The sequence below is a fragment of the Peromyscus leucopus genome, chromosome 11 (assembly GCF_004664715.2).
Source record: "Peromyscus leucopus breed LL Stock chromosome 11, UCI_PerLeu_2.1, whole genome shotgun sequence".
NCBI classification, from domain to species: domain Eukaryota; kingdom Metazoa; phylum Chordata; class Mammalia; order Rodentia; family Cricetidae; genus Peromyscus; species Peromyscus leucopus.
This window is the reverse complement of record NC_051072.1, coordinates 5,683,324-5,705,551: the sequence shown is the minus strand read 5'-3', so window position 1 is coordinate 5,705,551 and position 22,228 is coordinate 5,683,324. Positions and strand designations below refer to the sequence as shown.

Here is a 22,228-nt window from a genome sequence, read left to right as displayed (position 1 = left end):
TCATACAGAGATAATTTATGGTTTTTTTTTTTTTTTCGAGACAGGGTTTCTCTGCGTAGTTTTGCGCCTTTCCTGGAGCTCACTTGGTAGCCCAGGCTGGCCTTGAACTCACAGCGATCTGCCTGGCTCTGCCTCCCGAGTGCTGGGTTTAAAGGCATGTGCCACCACCGTCCGGCTTGAGATAATTTATGTTAAAATAGCAATGATGCAGGATTTTTGGGAAACATAAATGAGACTGTTAACTCTGTTAAGAGTGAATGAAGATCTAGCTTCTAGCATCCTTGTGAGCCGGGGTTCACCTCATCAATTTTGTCCTGTTGGGAGTCATCCTGTGATCTCATCTAGGGTGGTGTTTTTTTTTTTTTTTTTTTTTTGCCACCTTTAGAAGGTAACAACTTTGAAACCTATACAAACATATGTATGGCATGTGAAGTGTGACTGTCTCTTAGGGAAGGCAAGCCCAATTGCTCTGGGGTATGACTTTCTGAACATTTCTGTCTTAACCCTTTGTGTGTGTGTGTGTGTGTGTGTGTGTGTGTGTGTGTGTGTGTGTGCATTATAAAATCTTTCTTTAGTATACTTCCTTCAAAAAAGAGAGAATCTTTCACTTGCCTGAAAAGAATGATGGAAAGGGGAATTAGCAAGGAGATTAATGGCCCCTTGAAACTCAAATGAAATGGTTGAAATTCCAAAGCATACTCTTGGACACAGACTGGATGGCGTCTTCTCTGTTTAAGTGCAGTTGTGCCGAATCAGAGAGGGATTCACCGGGCACCTGCTGTGAGCGGGATTAGCCTCAGGGAAGTCCTTTCTCTTCAGGAGACCACTTTGCTGAAGGGTTCTTCATCATGAAGGAGTAGCCCTGCCTTCTTGGTCGCTGTAGCCCTTTACTTGAAGAAATAAAAGGAAAGCGGAGTGAGCAAGGGGAAGATGTGAAAGCCCATTTCTAAAACTGGCTATCCTAGCCAATTAAAGAGCAGGATAGGATGGGTTGGGAAGCCTTCTGCAGACTGGGAGAAGTGGGCCCCTTGGGTCAAAAGGAAAAGGCAAAGAAGGAGTCTGAAAAGAGTAAGAGATCTGCATCCCTCCGTGTCTGTAATTCAATACACATAACTAGGAAGTTGGTTCAATTAGACTAGTTATCCACACATAGCATCATTTCAGGGAATACTTTTTACTTGGGTCTCATCAGCATCAGTCAACCTGGAGTCTACTGACCGAATCCTGGCCTCTAATCACGGACCCACATTGATCTGAAATAATTGGTTCAATCCTTTACTTGGAAGTGACTTGTAAAGTAAATCACCCGGTTAATTTATCCATTGATTACATATCATGGGGTGGGAAGGTGAGGCACCTTTCCCGTTAAAGGTCAGTGTCACATGCTATAACAAAAGACAGACTAACAAGAGGAAAGCAAAGCAGAGTTATTTAATCAAAGCTTTGCATGATGCAGAAGCCTTCAGAAATGAAGAATCAAGGACCCAGGGAAACTTTCTTTTTTCTAACAGTCAGGTGGAAATGTGGTCAACTGGGCAAAAACAGTGAGCATGAGTGGGGAAACTCAGCAAGACTTGTTTGTTCGGCTCCCTTTCGGCTTCTCTGTGTATCTTGCCTTCCCCTTGGGTATGGAATCTGGGTTGCACCCCTTGAGCACAAAGTTCTCCAAGGAAGAAGACCGAAGGGAGAGTGACCTTTCTAGTTTTTATAGCTTACTTTGAAGGACTTGTGGTCTTGATGGGGCCCCCACCCTGCAGTGTGGTTCATTTATCCAGTGACACTGTTGGAGAAAACTGATGATCCCTTTCCCAGCAGGTATCAGTTGCAAACAGGCTCTTGGTTAGGGTGGGACTTGGTGTCTACTTCTCTTCACAGAAGCACCATACTTTAGAGCAGTGGCTCTCAACCTTCCTAATGCTGTGACTTCGTGTTGTGCTGACCCCCAACCATAAAATTATTTCCTTGCTACTTCATAACTGTAATTTTGCTACTGTTATGAATCACAATGTAAATATCTGATATGCAGGGTATCTTATAGCCTACCTCCAAAAGGGATCATGACCCAGAGGCTGAGAACCAATGCTTTAGCATTTATCATTTTGAGAGCCCTTGAAATATGTGCCAGACACCATTCTGGGTATTGATATCACAAAAACCAAAACAAAACCATCCTTGGCTACAGTGTTGGTGCCCTTGAAGTAAGGCCAGTGTTCAGCTGGGATTTGTTTTGCCTCACTGCTCAGGAGATAGATAAGAAGGATCAGGTTTGTTTGTGGCTTGTAGATAAGCTAAGCCTGGTGGGTCATTTGGGTACACCTAGAAAAAGAAAAGAAATATATATCCTGTCAGTGTCTATACATTTCATCTGAATAGGCACTTCTCATAAATTCCCATGGGTGGAAGGTCATGGATTATCCTACTTCATCAAGCTGGGGAGACTGGAATAAAGCAAAGCTAAGTGGCCTGACCAGACCCATGTCCTTGGCCCTGTTAGCTCAATGTCTTCATCAAGTGATTAACAACCCACAGGCTTGAGATTGATATGGACAGCTAAATCAAAAGCAATCACCAGGGTATTTACTTTGGTTATTTAAGATAAGGACTTGAAAGCAATTTCATAGATTCCATATTGTTTACAGTTATCTCAGGTGGGGGCTTGACGCTCTAGTAGATGCTACTACCTAAGTCACACAGCAACTGTGCTGTTATACCTGTTCATGGACATAAAAGACCAAAACTTCCATATCAAACAAATAGGAATGTGTTCACTTAAAAAAATATAGAACTAGATTTCATTAAACTGGAATTGTCAGATTTAGACAAGTAACAGGCTAATCACGTTATATAGAAAAGCTTTTTAACAGATACCTATTGCTTATTATCTGTTTATCTATCATCTACCTCTCTCTCTCTCTCTCTCTCTCTCTCTCTCTTTACTGAATTAATTCTTTTACACACTCACTTCCTCAGGTAAAATTATTGGTTGGTCATGGTGTACAACATACACTGTAGGTAAAAGGGCATCTTTCCACTGGGGGCAGCAACAAGGAAGGGAAGCATCTGAGAGTCAAGACCGCATGGAGCTGAGTCCCTTGTAAGCATGAACAGAGAACTCAGCTCCCAGAACTTTTAAGGGTGGAAGATGGGGGAGTTTCCAGTTAGTGTGAGACTCAGGAGTAGAATGATAGAGCTGGACACATGACAGGAAAGCTGGGAGACAGTACCGAGGCAGCACTAAACAACTCAGAATATGTTAGTCTTTGCCCACAGCTCCCTACGTGACTTGCACACAGTCCCTGGCTATCCTTCTAGAACACCCTAGAATAATCCTTAACTATTCATTTAGAGAAATGGTCCATAGAATGATGGATTCAACAATCTTAGTTTCCCTCGGACACTCTGTGACTCAGCTTGTCCCGTTGACTCTATCACTTGACCCCCAGCCTGCCACTTACGTGTGAGGAAAGTTGTAAGTGGTCCATAGTCTCAGTTTTCTGGTGTGGAGTTAGCTGTGTCTGCTTTGAAGGGTCTGCTTGCCATCATAGCAAACAATGTGAAGCAGAAGTCTAGGTGGCATTGTAAGCAGGGTGAACTATAACGTGTCCTCCTGGAGAACTCTGGGAAGGAGATTCCCTGCTCAGTCACAAAGGGGTTCTCAGCTCCATAATTCCATCCTTCTCCCACTTCTTCTGGGTGTTAGTGGGGTCAGTGTGGTGGGTCTGAGTCAGAGGCAAACCTGATAAAAGGTCATGCCATGGGGGAGAAAGATTAAACGTTTATGTAATTGAACAACCACTGATGATAGTTCTGTTTCATCTAAATTTTGTTGTTTGGAGTAAAACCCTTGGTCATGCAATTTTAACTCATATGCTGGTTGGTTTGGTGATCTCCATTGCATAAGGACTTTTGTCTCCCTGCTAGAGGCAATAGAAGACTGAGCATATGCAGTTTATCCCATTTGTGTGTGCAAATGCAGACATGGACTCTTCTGAACAGCTCAAGGCAAAACAATTAGGACTTAAAACAACCAAATGGGCAGATTGGTTTTGATAAAAAGTCTTAGAGTTTTGGGAAAGGGCATAGCATTAGGAACTTCACTGGGATCTGTATTTTAAAAATCTCAGGACTATAGTTTGTATTTTGAGGCCGCTAAGAAATAGTCTACATGAGAGGGGAGGATTGGATCTTCACTGTTTATATCATTCAGTACTGGAATCTTGGAGTTGAGGGAATTGCAGGCCAGCAAGGTTACAGGACAGACTGGAGGGGTTGCAATTGGTGGAGGAGCTTGGACTAGAACCCACGACCCTGTCGGACACCAGCCTTTCTATGTGCGGAGAGTTGTCTTGCCTGAGGAGTATCATTCATTTAGTGTAGGCAAGTGCATTAAACTACCCTCCCATCCCAAGGCATCTGCCACAAACCTCAGCACAAATGACTTAACACCATCCAGATTTCCTGGGATGTTAAATGCATTTCTATCTACCTTCCCCATCTCTTAGTTTGGTACTTGATAACTCAGTGTAAAACAACTGTAATGGGATGCTTACAAAAACAAACCCAAACAAACCCTCTCAGTTGCTCAGTGGCAAAGCAGTAGCGTGTGTGAGGCTGCGGAGGTTTATTCTCAGCAGTGAGAGAAAAAAACTTTATCGCGCAGTATATCTGCCACTCTTCTGTGACAAATTACCCAAGGAAAGCCGTTTAAGGAAGGAAGGGTCTATTTTGGCCCACAGTTTCAGGGTACCGTCCATCATGGCAGAGAAGGCACGGGGTGGTGGCAAAAACATGAGGCAGCTGGTCACTTTGTATCTGTCGCCAGGAAGCAGAGAGAAATGACTGTGGAGGCTTATCTGCCTTTCTATGTTTTATTCAGTGGAGGACCCCAGTGGGTGGGATAGCGATGCCCACAATAGGGAGGGTCTTCCCGCCTCAGCTAACCTAATGTAGAAAATCCCTCACAGACATGTTCAGAGGTATGTTTCCAGGAAGATAACAAATCTCGTAAAATTGACAAAATGTTAGTTATCACACATGGTTACTTCTTCCCTTTTGTTTTTGGAGGCAGGGTCTCCCTGTGTAGTTGTCTTAGCTACCTTCCTATTGCTGTGACAAGACACTGTGACTATGCCAACTTATAGAAGAAAGAGTTTATTGGAGGCTCACAGTTTCAGAGGGTGAGTCCATGACCATCACAACAGGGAGCATGGCAGCAGGCAGTCAGGCATGGTGCTGGAGCAGCAGCTGAAAGCTCATATGTCATCCATGAGCATGAGGTAGCGAGCTGACTGGCAACGATGTAGACTTTTAAAAACTCAAAGCACATCTGTGTAGTGGCACACCTCCTCCAACAAGGCCACACCTCCCAACTCTTCCCAAACAATTCCACCAACTGGTGATCAAACATTCAAACATATGGACCCATGGTGGTCATTCTCAATCAGCCACATCCCAGCAGTCATCTGGTCTTGAACTTGACATGAAGCTCAGGATGCCTTGAACTCATGATCTTCTCTCTTCCATCTTCCATGTGCTGGGACTATAGAGATGTACTGCCTCATTTGCACTTCTTGATTTCTTAATCACATTCTGACTTCACCCTCCAAGTGTCTAGCAGGAAGCATGAAGTGTAGACAGCTGGTCACCTTGCTGCTGTGGTCCCTGAGTAGCCAGAAAGGGATGGATTAACTGCATAGCCTGACAGTGTACTGATTGGATTGCTAAATATTTGCCTAATATTATTGACTATATCATGGTGGTTAAAAACAAAAAAGAACAAAAAACTCTCATTGCCTCAGGATGTACCTAATGGAGGGAAGTGAAAATCGAGACTGGCAAACTTACATCTCCATGATGCCAGGGTTGGCTTCATCCTTGCTTGTCTTTAGGAAATGAACACACTTAAAAATAGCCTGGGAAAATTTTACTTTAAAAACATGCTGACCACTTTCTTTGTATATACAAAACCACTTTGGAAAGCTTTCTCTTCTGTGGTATCTAGGTAAAAATAGAATAATTAGTGTTCTGTTTTAGGGACCAATCTCTCTTTTCTCCATATTTTCTTCCCCTCTGGAATCTTGTAAAATCAGGTCATGGAGTAATGTGTTGCCATGGTGGAATCTTATTTAGGATCTTGCCTTCTTTGCAAGCCTTCAAGTTCTACTGAATCTCGAATCCTCCGCCTCTTCCTTTTATTTCTTAGTTGGCTTCTGTGCGTCTGCTGTTTGTTTTGTCGCTGGTTGACCCCCAAGCTCTCAAGCTGTTAAAAACATTTACTACAAACTCCGAGAGATCACTTTGAGAAAAGTGTTCTGTTTCTCCCTGCCAGGAAGGTAGAAAATAGTTGAAAAAAAATTGGCATCTTCCTGGTTTTAGTGACTTTTGAAAATACACTTCCTTGGTCTTCTACTTGACGTTTATGGAACATATACTTTATGTCAAGACCTTTTTAGAGAAACAGCAAGAAAATAGGTAGACTGTTTATTTTATTTATTTTTTAAACCACAATCTGTACTCTTCCCCTCAAGCTGTCCCCAGTGGATCCTGCAGGATAAGAGAGATGAGTGTCAACTACACAGGGTTGGCAGTGAGCAGCCGGCCCCCTCCTTTCTCTCCTCCCTGCCGCCCCGCGTTCCTTTGTTCCTCTGCCCTCCTCCCTTTCAGGTCCGTGTAGTGCAGGATGGGTTCAATGCTGGCGATTTTCCTGCCTTGTTCTCTACAGAGCGCTACGATGCAGGTGTACGCCTCCTACCTGCCTCATTATCTTTGTTTCCTGAAATCCTCAGCACTTTCATTTTTACTTTCTTGTCAATCTTTTGTATCTTAAAAAGTTCTTTCTTAACTCTAAATTCTTAAGTAGCACAATGTCCCTTTTCCATTACAGCAAAGTTTCCGGAAAGAAAAGCCTGTGTTTAGCTTGTTTTCCTTTTTCCCCAACCACCCATTTCTCAAGCATGCATTCATTTGCTTTTTGTCTCCCTGTGAAAATTTTCCAACAGTATCATTGTATTGCCCACTGATGCATTAGAAGCCACATGAAAGCTTGAGAGCCCAAAGCAGCAACAATCATCTCTCTTGGTTCTGTGACCGGACTCAGTTGCATAGCTCTGAGGCTCATGGCCTTTGCTAAAATGCAGAGACAAAAGCTGAAGTTATCTAATGGCTGGCCCGGGAAATTTTGCCATCTCACTTTTGCAAAACAGCTGTGAGATGCTGCAACCATCTTGTAAACGAAGTCCCTACAGACATTCTAGTTAGTGTGAGGCATCTATGTGCCATCATCTATGGCACCAGTGCTGCCAGCCACTAGCTACGGTTGATCGATGATATTGTCTCCTGCATCCACATCCCTGCACATTCTCTACCATCTCTATTTGTACTTCGTTCCCTCCCTGAGCCAAGGTTTTCACTTCCTGTCTCTTCCTCTCCATGATCTTTGTTGGAAAGTCTTTATTTTTCCTGATAAGATGTATTTGTTTTATGTGTATGAGTATTTTTGTCTACAAGTATGTAATGCATGTACTACATGCGTGCCTGCTGCCCACAGAGGCCAGAAGAGGACAACAGATTCCCTGGACCTGGGGTTACAGATGGTTGCGAGCTGTCTTGTGGGTTCTGGCGACCAAATCCAGGTCCCCTGCAAGAGCAGCAAGAGCTTTTAACTTGGGAATCATCTCTCCAGCTCCTTTGTTGGAAAATCCTATTTGCACTTTTCATCTTAACTTTAATATTCATTTGGTAAATATTTATTGAATAGCCATAATGCTGGATGAAAGTGCTGCTGATTTAGTTTTTTTTTTTTAAATTAGTGTATATGTGTGTGTGTATGTAGTGAGTGTATTTGATGTGTGTGTATGATATGTGGTGTGTGTGTGTGTGTGGGGGGTATGCCCATACCACAACATGTATGTGGAGGTCAGAGGACAACTTTCCCGAGTAGATGTTCTCTTTTCTTGAATTCTAGGGGTGTGAGCCAACTTGCCAGCCTTGCACAGTGCACACTTTTCCCACTGAGCCAACTCACCTGCCTCATATTTAATTTTACAGGTCCTGTTTTTCACAATCGCAACAGATAACACTTCTATTATGGTTTTATGTCAGTCATCTTACGTTTTTCACATGTCTATGGCCGTGTGTGTGTGTGTGTGTGTGTGTGTGTGTGTGTGTGTGTGTGTCTTTGAATGTGTCCATGGTAATTCTCAGTGGGGTGTGATTTTTGCTCCACAGGAGATGTTTAGTGTCTGGAGACATTTTTGATTCCTGTATCTTGATGGTGGTGGGGCGGAGGGGAGGGGGCAGAATTTCTGGCATCTTTGAAGTAGAGAACTGGATGGCTCCTGACTGATATAGAGAGATACTTCATAAGAATGGTTTGGCCTATAATGCCTATTGTGTTGGATTGGGAGTCTATTCCAATTTCTCTTTATCTGTATGATGAGTTCTCCTTGAATGATACGCATACATTCCCAATGATTGATCTGTCTCTTTTACCTGTGTATCGATACACCTGAACCCAGCACGTCCAAAAGCCCACTCGTGGTGGTGTACTATTCCCTCCTCCTGATACAATCGCAGAGGCTGGGACTGTGGAGATCTACTCGTCTGCCTCTAGGTTGTATCAGTACATTCTATTCTCCACACTGAAGCCAGACAGTTGTGTGATATTTTGTTTGTGTTCTGACAAATAAAGCTTGCCTGGAGATCAGAGGATGGAGCTAGCCACTAGTTAACCATAGAGGCCAGGCAGTGGTGGCACGCACCTTTAATCTCAGCACTTGGGAGGAGGGGGCAGGAAGATCAGGAGTTCAAGGCCATCCTGGGCTACAATCAATTTAGATTGATCCAGTCTAAGAGAGAAACAGAGTGGGTAGTGGTGGTGCACACCTTTGATCCCAGCACATGGGAGGCTCAAACCTTTGATCCCAGCACTAGGGAGGTAAAGACAGGATCTGCCCATTCCGTTTGAGGATTCGTAGAGACAGGATCCCCATGCCCCCATTTAGGTCTGAGGATTCATAGAGGTAGGAAATGACTGTGGCTGCTCTGCTTCTCTGATCTTTCAGCTTTCACCCTCAATATCTGACTCCAGATTCTTGTTGTTAAAACCAGTTAGAATTGTGCTTCACAGGATGGTGGCGCTTTGGTACTGCAGAGAGAGGGTTCACATCTATCTCCCTTTATTCAAAGCTCATCAGTGATCCCCTGTGGATTCTAGATAATGATTGAACTTTCCGATGTGTCCAGTAAAATATTTTATCTTGTGACTTCTTTCTCATCTCCCACTGTGTTTCTTCGTCTGTTAGTTGGCCACCCTGGCTGTCTTGTGTTTCCAGAAGGTGCTGTGCTTTCTCATTCCTCACACTTTGCACGTGTAGAAATGTCTTCGATCCTAGAGAGTGATATCAACTCACGCTCAGGCTGTTTTCTCCTGAAAGCTTTGCTTTTATCCCTACCTCTCTCCCTCTTCAATTTAGACTTGGAGGGTCCTTTCTTGCTCCTTCTCTGAAGATCCCTGTCTTCTGGGACCCACAAATGTGGTTTTTCACCCAACTTTATGCCACCTATAGAATTTAGATGTTCTACACACACCCTGACAGCCAGATGATGCACTTCTTTGAGGTTACTGGTAGTGTTTACTGCTGTAGTACTGGCACATATAGAAATTTAATAAATATTTGTTGATCAAAGGGGCAGTTTTCCTTCTTCTGCTAGGAGCTACTGATTGACATGAAAGGTAATGTGCTTATTTAAGGAATGGATTGGAATCTGAATGTGTACTAATGGCAAAAATAGTTGAATGAATTATAGTATACCCATACCCAAAAATTTTGTAGCTATTATACAAGTTCTGAAAAATATCTGTATTAAACTCAAACAACTCTGATGCATTGTTAAGGGAGAAATGCATGAAGAATTTTTAGATCACGAAATAAGCATAGAGATGTGCACATGTTTGCATATGTTATGTAAGCAAAGAGTATGGAAGGGCGAGCATTAAGCTGCAAACCCTGGTTACACTGAGTGTTCCTCATTATTGTAATTACCAACTAATAGCCAAAAGCTTGAGTGGTAGTAGTCAGAAATTAAATCCAAGACTAGATATAAATCTATAAACAGTAAAGACAAGAGATAAGAATATTACTTCATGGCTAAGAAAAATGCTTACAAAAATGGGAATTTCATTTTTCGTATTATCTGTTAAATTTTCTTATGTGTGTGGAAATAAGCCTGTAATGACAGAAAAAAAAATCCATTAACAGTAAAAATTTATTAATGGCAGATGATTTTTATGGCTTCTCTTTGTTTGTCTGTATTGTGAAATTTCAGAACAATGACCACACCTTATTTGTATAAGAGAAGTAAATTTATATCTAAAAATAGAGGAGAGTCCATAAAAACCAGCACCATTAAGCTGGTTGTTATGCGGATCCTGAAGACTTGAAAACCACAATTGTGTGAAATTGTTATAAAATGAACCATCTGAGAACAGCAGTTGCAATACAACATTTTCATTCCTTTTTTTTTTTTTTTTTTTTTAGCAACGGCTGAAAGAAGAGAAGGAAGCCAAGAGGGCTCGTCTGGATGGGAGGCACGACTATCTGTTTGCAATCGTGGCTTCCTGTTTGGACCTGAGCAAACTGGAAGTGGAAGATGCTCTCCTTGAGGGTAATCAGGTAGTAAGCTTTTGTGTCCTCACCATCTGGTGGCAAGAACCTGTGCTGTGCCGCTGAAGAGGTGCCAGCCTAATGTGCGGGGGCTGCACTGGGTTAGGAAGGACAGACTCAGGACTCCCCAGCTCTCCAGGTTGAATAATGGCACTAACTGTCATCGTTTGAGTTCCACTGTGTGATGACGATGCCCATGTACGTCTCTTTATAGCCAATGAGGCTGAGCTCTTGTGCCGGTTTGGGACCTGAGGTTAGGGAATGGAACCATCTTCCAAGCTGCTGATTCATGTATATATGTAGGTAAATATATATGTATGTATTTATGTAAGATTATGTATTTATTTTTATTGTTTAAAATTTTTTGTACATGTATGTAATGTGTTTTAATCAAGTCCACCCCCATTCCCTCCCTTTGAGTTCCTCCCCTGTCCCCCCCCCATTATCCCCTGATTTTTTTTTTAAAATCCACTGAGTTTACTTAGTGCTGCCAATGTGTGCCTGGGTGTGGAACCATCTATTGGAGGTGCCTCTCAGGGAACTTAAAGAAAATTGACTCTTCTTCTCCCAGCAGCCATCAGTCACAGTAGGTCTTAGCTAGGGGTGAGACTTCCTAACCACCTCTCCGTTCCATGCTGGGATTTTGTCTGGCCTGACTGAGCCTGCACAGATCTTGTGCATACAGTCACAGCGGTTGTGAGTTCATAAGTATATATGCCCTATTGTTCCTGGAAAATATGGTTTCTTTGTAGTTATTCACACTTCTGGCTCTTATAATCTTTCCATCCATTCCTCTGTGGTGATCCGAGTGTCGCATGAAGGTGGTAGAATAGAGAGGTATTTACTTATTTATTTATTGGTCCTATTCTAGGTTTGACTACTGGACTGTGCCATGCTTTTCTGACTGTGGCTTTGATTTGGCATCTGAAACTGTTTTTTTTCTGTTCCTAACTTTGATTTCTGTGCTACAGTTTTTTTTCCCCCAAATTTGGGATGATGTGTGTTCCCTTGATAGGGAAGGTCAAATCAATGAGAAGGTAGAGTTTCCTGTGAGTGAGGAGGTCCTATTAGGAGCCCTAATGAGATTCCCAAAGACTTAATGTTTTAAACACATGCCATGGGAGGCAGACAGAGAGTGGGGTAAAGAGGGAGAGGGACAGGGAAGGAGGGAAGGAGGGAGAGAGAGATTGTTGATAACATGTTCCGGTGTTGAGCTTATAAATGTCTAACCATTACATTTACATGGGAAGAGGGGTAGAGCAGGGCAGTGCTGGGTGAGTTAGAGTCCGTTTCTGTGTGTGTAGACCTTGCTAGGCTCCATAGCTGAATTTGGATTTCCATTGTGTTGCTGTAAACACTGAGCTGGAAAGCCTCAGGACTGCCCAGACTCATTCCCTAGCCAGCACCAGCAACCTCTAGCTTGTTGCCTTTTTAAGGAACTCTGTGGAGTAATTACAGGGAATTAGAGGAGAATGAAGGGGACAAGATCCAGTTAGGAGGGAAGTTCCTCTTCCTCTTTCTTTCTCCGCACAGGCAACAGTTCTGAATGTCTACTGTACACCAGTCCCTGTTCTGAGGGAGTCTGAATGTCTGCTGTACACCAGTCCCTGTTCTGAGGGAGTCTGAATGTCTACTGTACACCAGTCCCTGTTCTGAGGGAGTCTCACCTCCAATCTCATTTGTATCCATCATACCAGGAGGTAGATAATACTCTTCCAAAAAGGAAGCACAGGGGGGTCCCCTAGCTTCTCTTATTGCACTGGCCCCTGGAATCATCTAGATACTTCACACTGGTGAAAGTATACAGCAATTGTTCTTTGGGGATTGGTTTATTTCATTAGTGTAATGTTTCATAGTTGTGTTAGTCAGGGGTCTGTAGAGGAACAGAACTGATAGGATATATATAATATTGATATATGTAATATTATATATAATACATAATAATATATATATAGCATAGGGGACACACACATATGTTTATATGTGCAGTCTGGGTAGTCTGTAGAGACTGAGAATCTAGCAGATGTTCAGTCCATGAGGCTGGGTGTGTCAGCTGTCCCAATCTTGTCTCTACTCAGCAGTCCCAATCTAGCACCCAAGACCTGGAGGACTCTTGGAGAGCTGCTGCTCTTATGTCTATGTTAGGACCTAAGAAGCTGGTTCTAGTATCAGCAAAGGGATGCAGCAGAGTCAGCAACAGAATAGATGAACTTGCCAGCAAGATTGAAAGCAAGCAGGCAAAAAGGAAAGTTTCCTTTTTTGTATCCTTTTATCTGAATCTCTACAGTCCACCCACATGTAGGGTTTGGTCTTCTCACTTCAAACAATCTGATAAAGAAAATATCCCCCAAGAGTATCCAGTGGCTTTCCTTTGATTCTGGATCTAGTCAAGTTGACTGCCAAGCTTAGCTATCAACAAGGGTCATTTATGTCGTGGCCTTATGTGTCAGAAGCTCTCTGCTTACTGCAGTTGAAGGACATTCCTTGTTCACAGGTGTCAGATTTTGTTTCTCCATTCACAGCATGTTTCCATCTTTTGTGGAGGTGACTATGAATAAAACTGCTGCAGACACAAGAATACAATTATCCCTTTGAGATCCTGCTTTCAGAGATTTGTGATATATAACCACAAGTGGAATTGATGGATCACATGATAATTCCAAGTTAAACATTTTGAAGAAACTTTGTGCTGTTTTTCACAGTGGTTGCACGTTTTATACTCCCACAGTGTGTTTATCTATTTATTTTTGGCAGTAGACAGCTGAATGAATATGCAGATTTTTTCCTCTTTCCTATTTTATTTACTATCTATTGTTGTGGATTATTTAAAGATGTGCTACATTCATTTATGCTGTGGAATATTTGTTTAATGATGCAAAGATGTGTTGCATTCTTTTATGTTGCATTTGTTTAATTCTGTAAAGCTGTGTTACTTTGCCTAAAACACCCGATTGGCCTAATAAAGAGCTGAATGGCCAATAGCTAGGCAGGAGAGAGAAATAGTCGGGTCTGCCAGGCAGAGAAAATAAGTAAGAGAAAAGGAAGAGAAGAGTGAAGAATGAGAAAAGAAGGAGAAGAGGATGCCAGGGGCTAGTCACCCAGCCACCCAGCCAGCCATGGAGTAAGAAGGAAAGAAAGATATATAAAATAAAGAGATATAAAAAGCCCAGAGGCAAAACATTAAAGAGAAATGTTAAATAAATAGGATAATTTAAGTTGGAAAAGTTGGCTAGAAACAAGCCAAGCTAAGGCCAGGCATTCATACGTAAGAATACATCTCCATGTATTTATTTAGGAGTTGGGTAGTGGGCCCCCAAAGAGTAAAAATAAAGAACCAACTATAATCTATCTATCATCTGTTTCTCCTCTCTTTTATCTCTCTCTCTCTCTCTCTCTCTCTCTTTCTCTTTCCCTCTATCTATTTATCATCTATCTATCTATCTATCTATCTATCTATCTATCTATCTATCTATCTATCTATCTATCGCTATCATCTATCTACCTTCCTATCCATCTATTTGTCATTTGTCTGCTTTATTTATTTATTTATTTATTTATTTATTTATTTATTTATGTGTGCTCATGTGATAAGGGTGCATCCATGCACAGTGCAAATGTAGAGGTCAGAGGACAACCTCAGATTTGGGGGCTTAGGTGCCTTCCATCTTTTGTTTGAGACAAGGTTTCTTATTGGCCTAGGACTTTACCATGTAGCCTGCAAGCTTCCTTGAAACCCTTGTCTTCACCTTCCATCTGGCTGTCCCTGGAGTTACAGTCATGTGTCACTGTAATTGACTTCTTATGAGACAGTTCTGGGGCTCCAAACTCAGATCCATATGCTTGAGAGGCAAGCGCTTTACACATTGAGCCATCCCACAGTCTTCCCTTCCTCTTCTTTAGAATATGAATTCTAAACCATGCTGTAGACTCCTTGCAAGAAGTGCTTCTGTTGGTATCAGGCCATGTATCAGATAGATGTATGTACACTGGCCCTCATGGATGGGACCAAGTGCTGGTGGCTTCTGAAATAATAGTTAGCATCTATCTATGTTCTCAAAGCAGCATCAGAAGACTATTGCATTTAAATATTAATTGTCTCTAGTATGCTAACTATGTTTTGAAGTTTTGCTTTCCCTTTCTGACTTGCTATTTACTGAACATCAGACATTCATTTATATTTATGTCTGCCTTCAACTGCTTAGTGCTTTGGGGAGTTAGCAGAAATGGAAGAATGAGTCTTTGTCAAATGTACATATGTAGCAAATATTTCTATGATCAGTGAAATTGCTTCTTTGAATTGAGTGCTTACTATGGTGAAACATTGGTTCTTGTTTTTTTTTTAATGTTAGGAAAATACTCAATCTCTAGGAGATGATCAGGTACTGTACTGTTTAAACAAGAAGATGGTAATGAATTGATTTTTTACACCATCAGTACTGATTTAAATGCATTTTCTAATTCAGAACGAAAATGTTACCTTGCCTTTTTCCAGATTGAAAGAATCGACCAGCTTTTTCTTGCTGGAGGACTCCGTCATCTCATGTTTTACTATCAGGATGTCGAGGGAGCAGAAGCAGGTATTGATATTTGACATGACATAGCCTAGAAATGTCATTAAATTCATCTGAGAGTAGGAAAAAGAAGAAAGGTAACAGTGGACTAAACAAGTTTCTTATGCCTTGGTGTATTAGGGCTGTGTTGTGTATATGTTGTGTACTATTTTTATGGTGTGTATGTGTAGTACATGTGTGTTGTATGTGTGTATATGATATCCTTGTGTTACATATATATGATGCATATATGTGTGTGTAATGTTTTTGTGGTGTGTATGTGTGGTATGTGTGTGATGTCCTTGAGATATTTAGGTATTTATGTATGGTGTGTGTGTATATATGTATATATGTATGTATGTATGTATGTATGTATGTGTGTGTGATAGCCCTGTAGTATGTATGTATGGTGTGTATACAGTGTATGTGTGTCCCTGTGGAAGGGTGTCTGTTTTCTTCTTCAGGTTAGAGGATAGAGAATGTTAGTCAGCCTAGGTGTTCTAATTGGTTCCTTTTCCTTTTGATTTGTCATGCCAGCAATCGGGGGACAATCAGGCAGATTTTGTTTTGATACTTACTTTTCTTATGTGTCAATTCCTTCTGTGTAACCATAATCTAAAACTTCCGGCAGGCATTGGATTTTTAACACAGGAATTCTTGTCGATAAGCATAGCATTAACTTCCTTCAGTTAAATATCACATTATGTTTATCTTCTGCTGGTTTTGATAGAAATGTGTAATGCTGAATGATGGATTTAATAATTGCACTTAAGAAAACATTATATGTCTTTGTATGAATTCAACTGCCTATATCCCATTTTGCTTTGTAAAAATTAATTAATTAATCAATCAATTTTACATCCCAGCTGCAGTTTTACCTCTCTCCTCTCCTTCCAGTCCCTCCCCCAACTCCATCCTCTGTTCCCATGCCTCCAATCCACTTCTCCTCCTTTTCTATTTAGGAAAAGGCAGGTCTCTCAGAGTATCAACAAAACATGGCATATCAAGTTGTAGTAAGACTAAGTACCTCTCATGTATTAAAACTGGGCAAGGTGGCCCAGTGTGAGGAGTAGGGTCTCAAAAACCTGTATAAGGGTTTGAGGCAGGCCCTTTTTCCACTGTTAGGAGTCCCCTGAGGGGACTAAGTTACACAACTGTAACATATATGCAGAATGCCTAGGTCAGTCCCATGCGGCTTCCCTGGTTGTCAGTTCAGTCTCTGTGAGCCCCAGTGAGCCCAGGTTAGTTGATTCTGTGGTTTTCTTGTGATGTCCTTGACCTCTCTGATTCCTACAATCCTCTCTTCCCTTCTTCTGTAGGATCCCCGAACTCTGCCTAAAGTTTGACTGTGGGTCTGCCTCTGTTTCCATTAGTTGTTGGATGGCACCTCTCTGATGACCATTGGGCTTGGCACCAATCTGGTCACAGGAGATGGCCACTTCAGACTACATTATCTACTATTGCTAGGAGTCTTAACTGGGGTCATCCTTGTAGATTCCTGGGCTATTTCCTTACCCTGAAATGCACCCTTCTTGTTACCTAGTCTCTCTGGGTCTGTGGAATGTGGCATAGTTATCCTTTATTTTACAACTAATATCCACTTATGAACTTTCCTCTTAGCACTGCTTTCATTGTGTCCCATAAGTTTGGGTATGTTGTATTTTAATTTTCATTGAATTCCAGGAAGTCTGTAACATCTTATTTCTTCTTTGACCCAATGGTAACTCAGTAAAGAATTGTTCAGTTTCTATGAGTCTGTAGGTTTTCTGTTGTTGTTGAAACCCAACTTTAATCCATGGTGGTCTGATAAGATACAGGGAGTAATTTTCTTTCTTTCTTTTTTGTATCTGTTGTTGAAACTTGCTTTGTGGCTGAGTATGTGGTCAATTTTGGAGAATGCTCCATGTGGTACTGAGAAGAAGGTATATTCTTTTGTGTTTGGGTAAAATGTTCTGTAAATATCTGTTAGGTCCATTTGAGCCATAACATCTGTTAAAACCATTATTTCTCAGTTTAGTTTCTGTCTGGATGACCTGTCTGTTGGTGAGAGTGGGATGTTAAAATTTCCCACTGTTATTGTGTGGGGTTTGATGTGTGATTTAAGCTTTAGTAATGTTTCTTTTACAAATGTGGGTGCCCTTACATTTGGGGCATAGATGTTCAGAATTGAGACATTATCTTGGTGGATTTTTTTATTTGATGAATGTGAAATGACATTTTCCATCTCTTTTGATAGTTTTGGTTGAAAGTCTATTTTGTTATATATTAGGATAGCTACACTATTGGTGAAATTATTAAGGCCACTCCATGTGTTAAAAGGAGATTTATTTAATGGCGTAACTTACAAATTAAGGGATAGGTAAGTCATGGGGTCTGGGGAAGGTGTATCGCAGTCCCGCGGTGTTCTCTGGAACTCTGCTCAGTCAACCTCCACTGTTCAGGGTCCCGGAACAGAAAGAGTGCTGGCCCATCCAGATCTCAGGTCTCCAGGCACCGCCCTTCGCCCTGCCTTGTAGGCGTGACAGTTGCCGAAGCTTCAATGGGGGTTGGAACTTCCAGATCAAAGCTGGAATGGCTACCCACTACACTACACCAGCTTGCTTTTTGGTCCATTTGATTGGAAAATCTTTTTCTAACCTTTTATGCTGAGGTAATGTCTACCTTTGATGTTGAAGTATATTTTTTATATGCAGCAGAATGATGGGTTCTGTTTCCATATCCATTTGGTTAGCCTGTGTCATTTTATTGGTGAATTGGGTCCACAGACATTGAGGGATATTAATAACCAATGATTGTTAATTTCTGCTATTTGTTGTTGTTGTGTGTGTTTGTGCGTGCACATGTGTGTGTTTGTGTTTCCTTTCATTGGGTTTTGCTGGTGGGAGATTATCTATTGCTTGTGTTTTTATGGGTATAGTTCACTTCCTGGGGTTGGAGTTTTCCTTCTAGTACCTTCTGTAGGGCTGGGTTTGTTTAAATTTGACTTTGTCATGAAATATCTTTTTTTCTCATCTATGGTGACTGACAGTTTTGTTCGGTATAGTAGTCTGGGCTGGTACCCCTGGTCTCTTAGAGTCTGTAGGATATCAGTCCAGGCTCTTCTGGACTTTAGGGTCTCTATTGAGAACTTGCGCATGATTCTAATAGGTCTGCCTTTATATAAAAATATGGACTGTTTCCCTAATTTGTGTGTCATCCTTGTGCAGGGGCCATGCTAATTTCTATGCATTGTTCTAATTTTAGTGTATGTGCTGTCAAAATGAGCTCTCCATTATGCTTGAAATTAGATTAATATCAGTTAAAGGTCAAAGTAGGAGCACGACTAAATACATTATGCTTATAGTATTGTATTCATCCTTTTAAGACTTTTGAAAATTGGAAATAGTTATCGACCTTGTCAGGTAGTGTGAAAATGCTTCTTTGTTTCACAGAGAAGTTGTCTGTGGATAGAGACAGGGTAGATTCTTTGATTGGTAAAGTGCTTGCCACCCAAGCACAATGACCTGAATTCTTATCCCCAGAGCCCACGTTAAAAAACAAAACAAAACTTGGTATAGACTGTGCCTATAATTTCATCATTGGTAGGGCAAGGCCAGGGAGATTCCTGGATCTCATTGGCCAGCAAGCCTAGACAGTTAGTGAGTTCTAGGTTCAGTGAAAGATCCTGACATAAAAACATAAGAGCAATTAATTCATAAAGACATTCAGTGTCAGCCTCCATCATGTGTGTCCATATACATGTATGCACCTTTAAACACACACACACACACACACACACACACACACACACACACACACACACACGCACACATGCACACATATACACACACATACATAAAAATTAATTACATGTGAAAATCTTGAATAGCTGATATTTCTTTAGTTATAAATTTAATTCTTTTTATTGAGACAGAGTTTCTCTGTATAACTGCTCTGGTTGTCCTGGAACTTGCTTTGTAGACCAAGCTGGTCTCAAACTCACAGAGAGCTGCCTGCCTCTGCCTCCCAAGTACTGGGATTAAAAGCATGTGCCACCACTGCCCAGCTTAAATTTGATTTTTTCCCCACAAAATGCTTATTACATTTTGAATAAAAAGAATCCAAAAGAATAAAAACAGAAGTTTTGATTTCCATCTCAGATTGCAGAACTTGAGTTATACCAGGAAATATCATGTTCAGCCATAACCACGACCAGGCTGAAATTGCCCATTCCATATAAATTGCACAAGACGAGAAGGGTTCATAGCATCTCAACATATACGCAAGATTTTTTTGTTTTTCTCTCATTTTCCTTTTTAATCTTTTCAGCATGGATAGTTCTTTTGACCTTGGAGTAAGAATCAGCCCCTGAATGTCTTTTCTAGACATTCTTTGGAAAAATTTTTACCGTCATTTCAAAGTGAAAAGACAGTATTGATTTAAACAAGAAGAGCTGACCAAAATTAGTTGGTCAGAAGTGAGGTGAACGCACCATTCTTTGCAATCACCCTTTGCTTTCTCTGACCCTCATCTGGAGCCGCTGAGGGTTTCCACTTGTGGCATGAGAGGCACTCATGATTCTCCTTTGCTTCGCCCTTCATCCCAGTTCAGCTCAGATACATCGCAGTGTCTGTGTCAGATCGGAGGCCAGGTACAGACAAGAAGTGAGGCCGAGAGGGAAGTTTGCACTTGACTGCTACGGCTGGGCTTTCTGAGCTCATGTTCTTGCGGCCATGGTGGGTCCCCTCTGGGGCAGTGCCTACATAGCCCACAGTGGTGTGCTGTCCCTATAAAACAGCAACCCTCTGCTGTGGTGTTTCACAGTGCATGCCAGCTGGATTCCATCTGTTTTGTACATTCCCAGCATGCCTCTTGAGCATGCGGCTCCATGCTGGTTCTCTTCACAGAAGTTGCCCCATCCCATTCAGCTGAAGCACTTAATTTTTCGTCATTTCAAATGTAGGGCTTTGGTTAGCTCCCATCCCAGGCCCACCTCTCTCTGTGTATGTTGTGTGCTGTGTTTGGATTTATTGGCAACAGGCATCATATCCCAGTCCATGACATCCCCAAGATCCAGGAGGCATAAATAACTCAGACTTTCCTGGAGGTCAAATTGAAAATCCTGCTTCTTACTAAGGGTGTGACTGTCTTCCTTTGCCTGAGACTTTCCTGGTTCTAGCATCTCAGAGAACCTCTCTGTTCTGGGGCAGCTAGGACAATGCTTGCCTCCTTCTTGACTTGAAGCAAACGGAGAAGGATTTCACAGTTCCTGTGTACAGCACTGTTGCCCACACCCCAGATTTTTCCTAGAGACTGTTTTCTGGGATCTACCATATCTTGGTGACTTGGTTGTCTTGCACCTTACTGCTAGTCAGACCTGAGGGCATTCATGAGAAGTGAGGCCTCATTTGAGTGCTAGAATATCTGGCTTTCATTTTTTTTTTTCTGGTCCTTCCCCAAAGTCCTATTCAGAAGCTCAGCGCCATGAGGAGGAAGCACCTCAAGGGAGGACAAGATGTATTCTCAGGGCTCAGAACTCAATATCGGTTCCACTGCCTTCCTCCAAATTCTTCCCTGAGCCCCAACCTCTCATCTTAGTGGGAGTAAATTGAACCCTCAACTCACTCAAGGATACAAAATTTACTTGAACACAGCAATGCTGCAACACAGAGTGTGTTCTGATGTACCTAACCAATCCACTCTGAAAACAACATGTTTAGACAACCAGCATGAGCTTTCAGATCCTTCCGATAATCTTGATGAGCTAATAAGTTTATGAAATTATGTAAGTGATTTACATGCAAACTCCTTTAGTCCTCACAAAAATTTTTACAAAAAAATGTTAAATTGGAATAGCCTTTCCCCTTTAAAAAATGATGGGAGGGGCTGGTGAGATAAAGAACACTGGCTGCTGTTGTAGAGGATGCAGGTTGAGCCCTTAGCCTCTGCATGGTGCATGCAACCATCTACAGCTCCAGTTCCAGGGGATCTGACACCCTCTTCTGGCCTCTTTGGGGACCAGTCACATATGTAACACCCATACACATAAAATGATAAATGGGAGCACAGGAAGAACTGGTAACTTGTTCAAGGTCATGTGGTTGGGAAATAGATGGAGGTTAAAGCTCAGGGTCTCACTCTAGAGCAAGCATAAGAGTTGCCATCTTACCTCTGCATAGGCCTCATGTTAGCAATATACAGACCTAACCAGTGGCCTGGATTATGATGGTGTCATGGAAGCACTGAGAAATGAGAGTCCTGAGTCTTGTAGTTAGAGCTGTAGTTTGACCTTTCCTCTGTCATTCATTGTCGGGACAGCCTGGGATAGCTCACAGGTGCCTCAGGGTTGTAAGCTTTAGTAGTGTAGATGTCGTGGGCAGGAGAAATCCTGAGACACAGTGCATGCCAGCCAGTGAGTTTTATCCCTCATTCTACTTCCAGTCTCTCTCACAGGTTCTGTGATCTGGAACCTAGCAGATCCTTTTAGATCTCTTTCAAGATGAGATTAGAGATCATCCAAATGATGGCTCTATCTGGAGCACACGGGCAGGTCAGCCATAGTTGTTTCTAGAAGGAATCTTCGTGCTAGGAGTCAACTCTGCACCACAAACAGCATTTGTGAAACTGAAATTGTTTTGCATTGGTAGGACCATTTGGCTCTTCAGGAGGGGTAAGTCCTGTTTCTGGGAAGCTGAAAAAGCCCAAGGTGTTCGTGACAGAAGGAAAAGACGTTGCTCTTACAGGAGTATGTGTGTTCTTCATCAAGTCTGACCCATCCAAAGCCATTACAGCTGAGAATATCCACCGGGTAAGGGGATAGCCATTTACTTTAAATTTCTCCAAACCTCATACATTGCTCAAATCTACCCCTTCTGTGGAAATAACCACAGGCTTACTCAAGTGTCTAAGGCTACTTTCATGAGTTGGGGCTTGCTTAGCATATGCAAGGATCTCAGTTTAATCTCTAGGATGTACAAACAAACAAACAAACAGGCAGCAAAGAAACCCCCTTATTTTCATTTTTTTTTGCATTTA

At 41.9% G+C, this 22,228-nt stretch overlaps 1 protein-coding gene and 1 non-coding gene across 2 annotated transcripts in view; one reads left to right on the top strand and one right to left on the bottom strand.

Moving 5' to 3' along the window:
- The window catches only part of Dnah5 (dynein axonemal heavy chain 5), a 232,373-nt gene that overhangs the window by 4,812 nt on the left and 205,333 nt on the right, over nucleotides 1-22,228 (top strand). Inside the window, exons 2-4 of the mRNA XM_028868160.2 lie at nucleotides 10,539-10,673; nucleotides 15,157-15,241; nucleotides 21,841-22,001. Coding sequence (XP_028723993.1) covers nucleotides 10,539-10,673; nucleotides 15,157-15,241; nucleotides 21,841-22,001 — 381 coding nt within the window. The remainder of the gene's footprint in view (nucleotides 1-10,538; nucleotides 10,674-15,156; nucleotides 15,242-21,840; nucleotides 22,002-22,228) is intronic.
- Nucleotides 18,376-18,481, bottom strand: LOC114692461. The gene has a single exon (XR_003734417.1). It is a non-coding gene; the product is annotated as a U6 spliceosomal RNA (small nuclear RNA).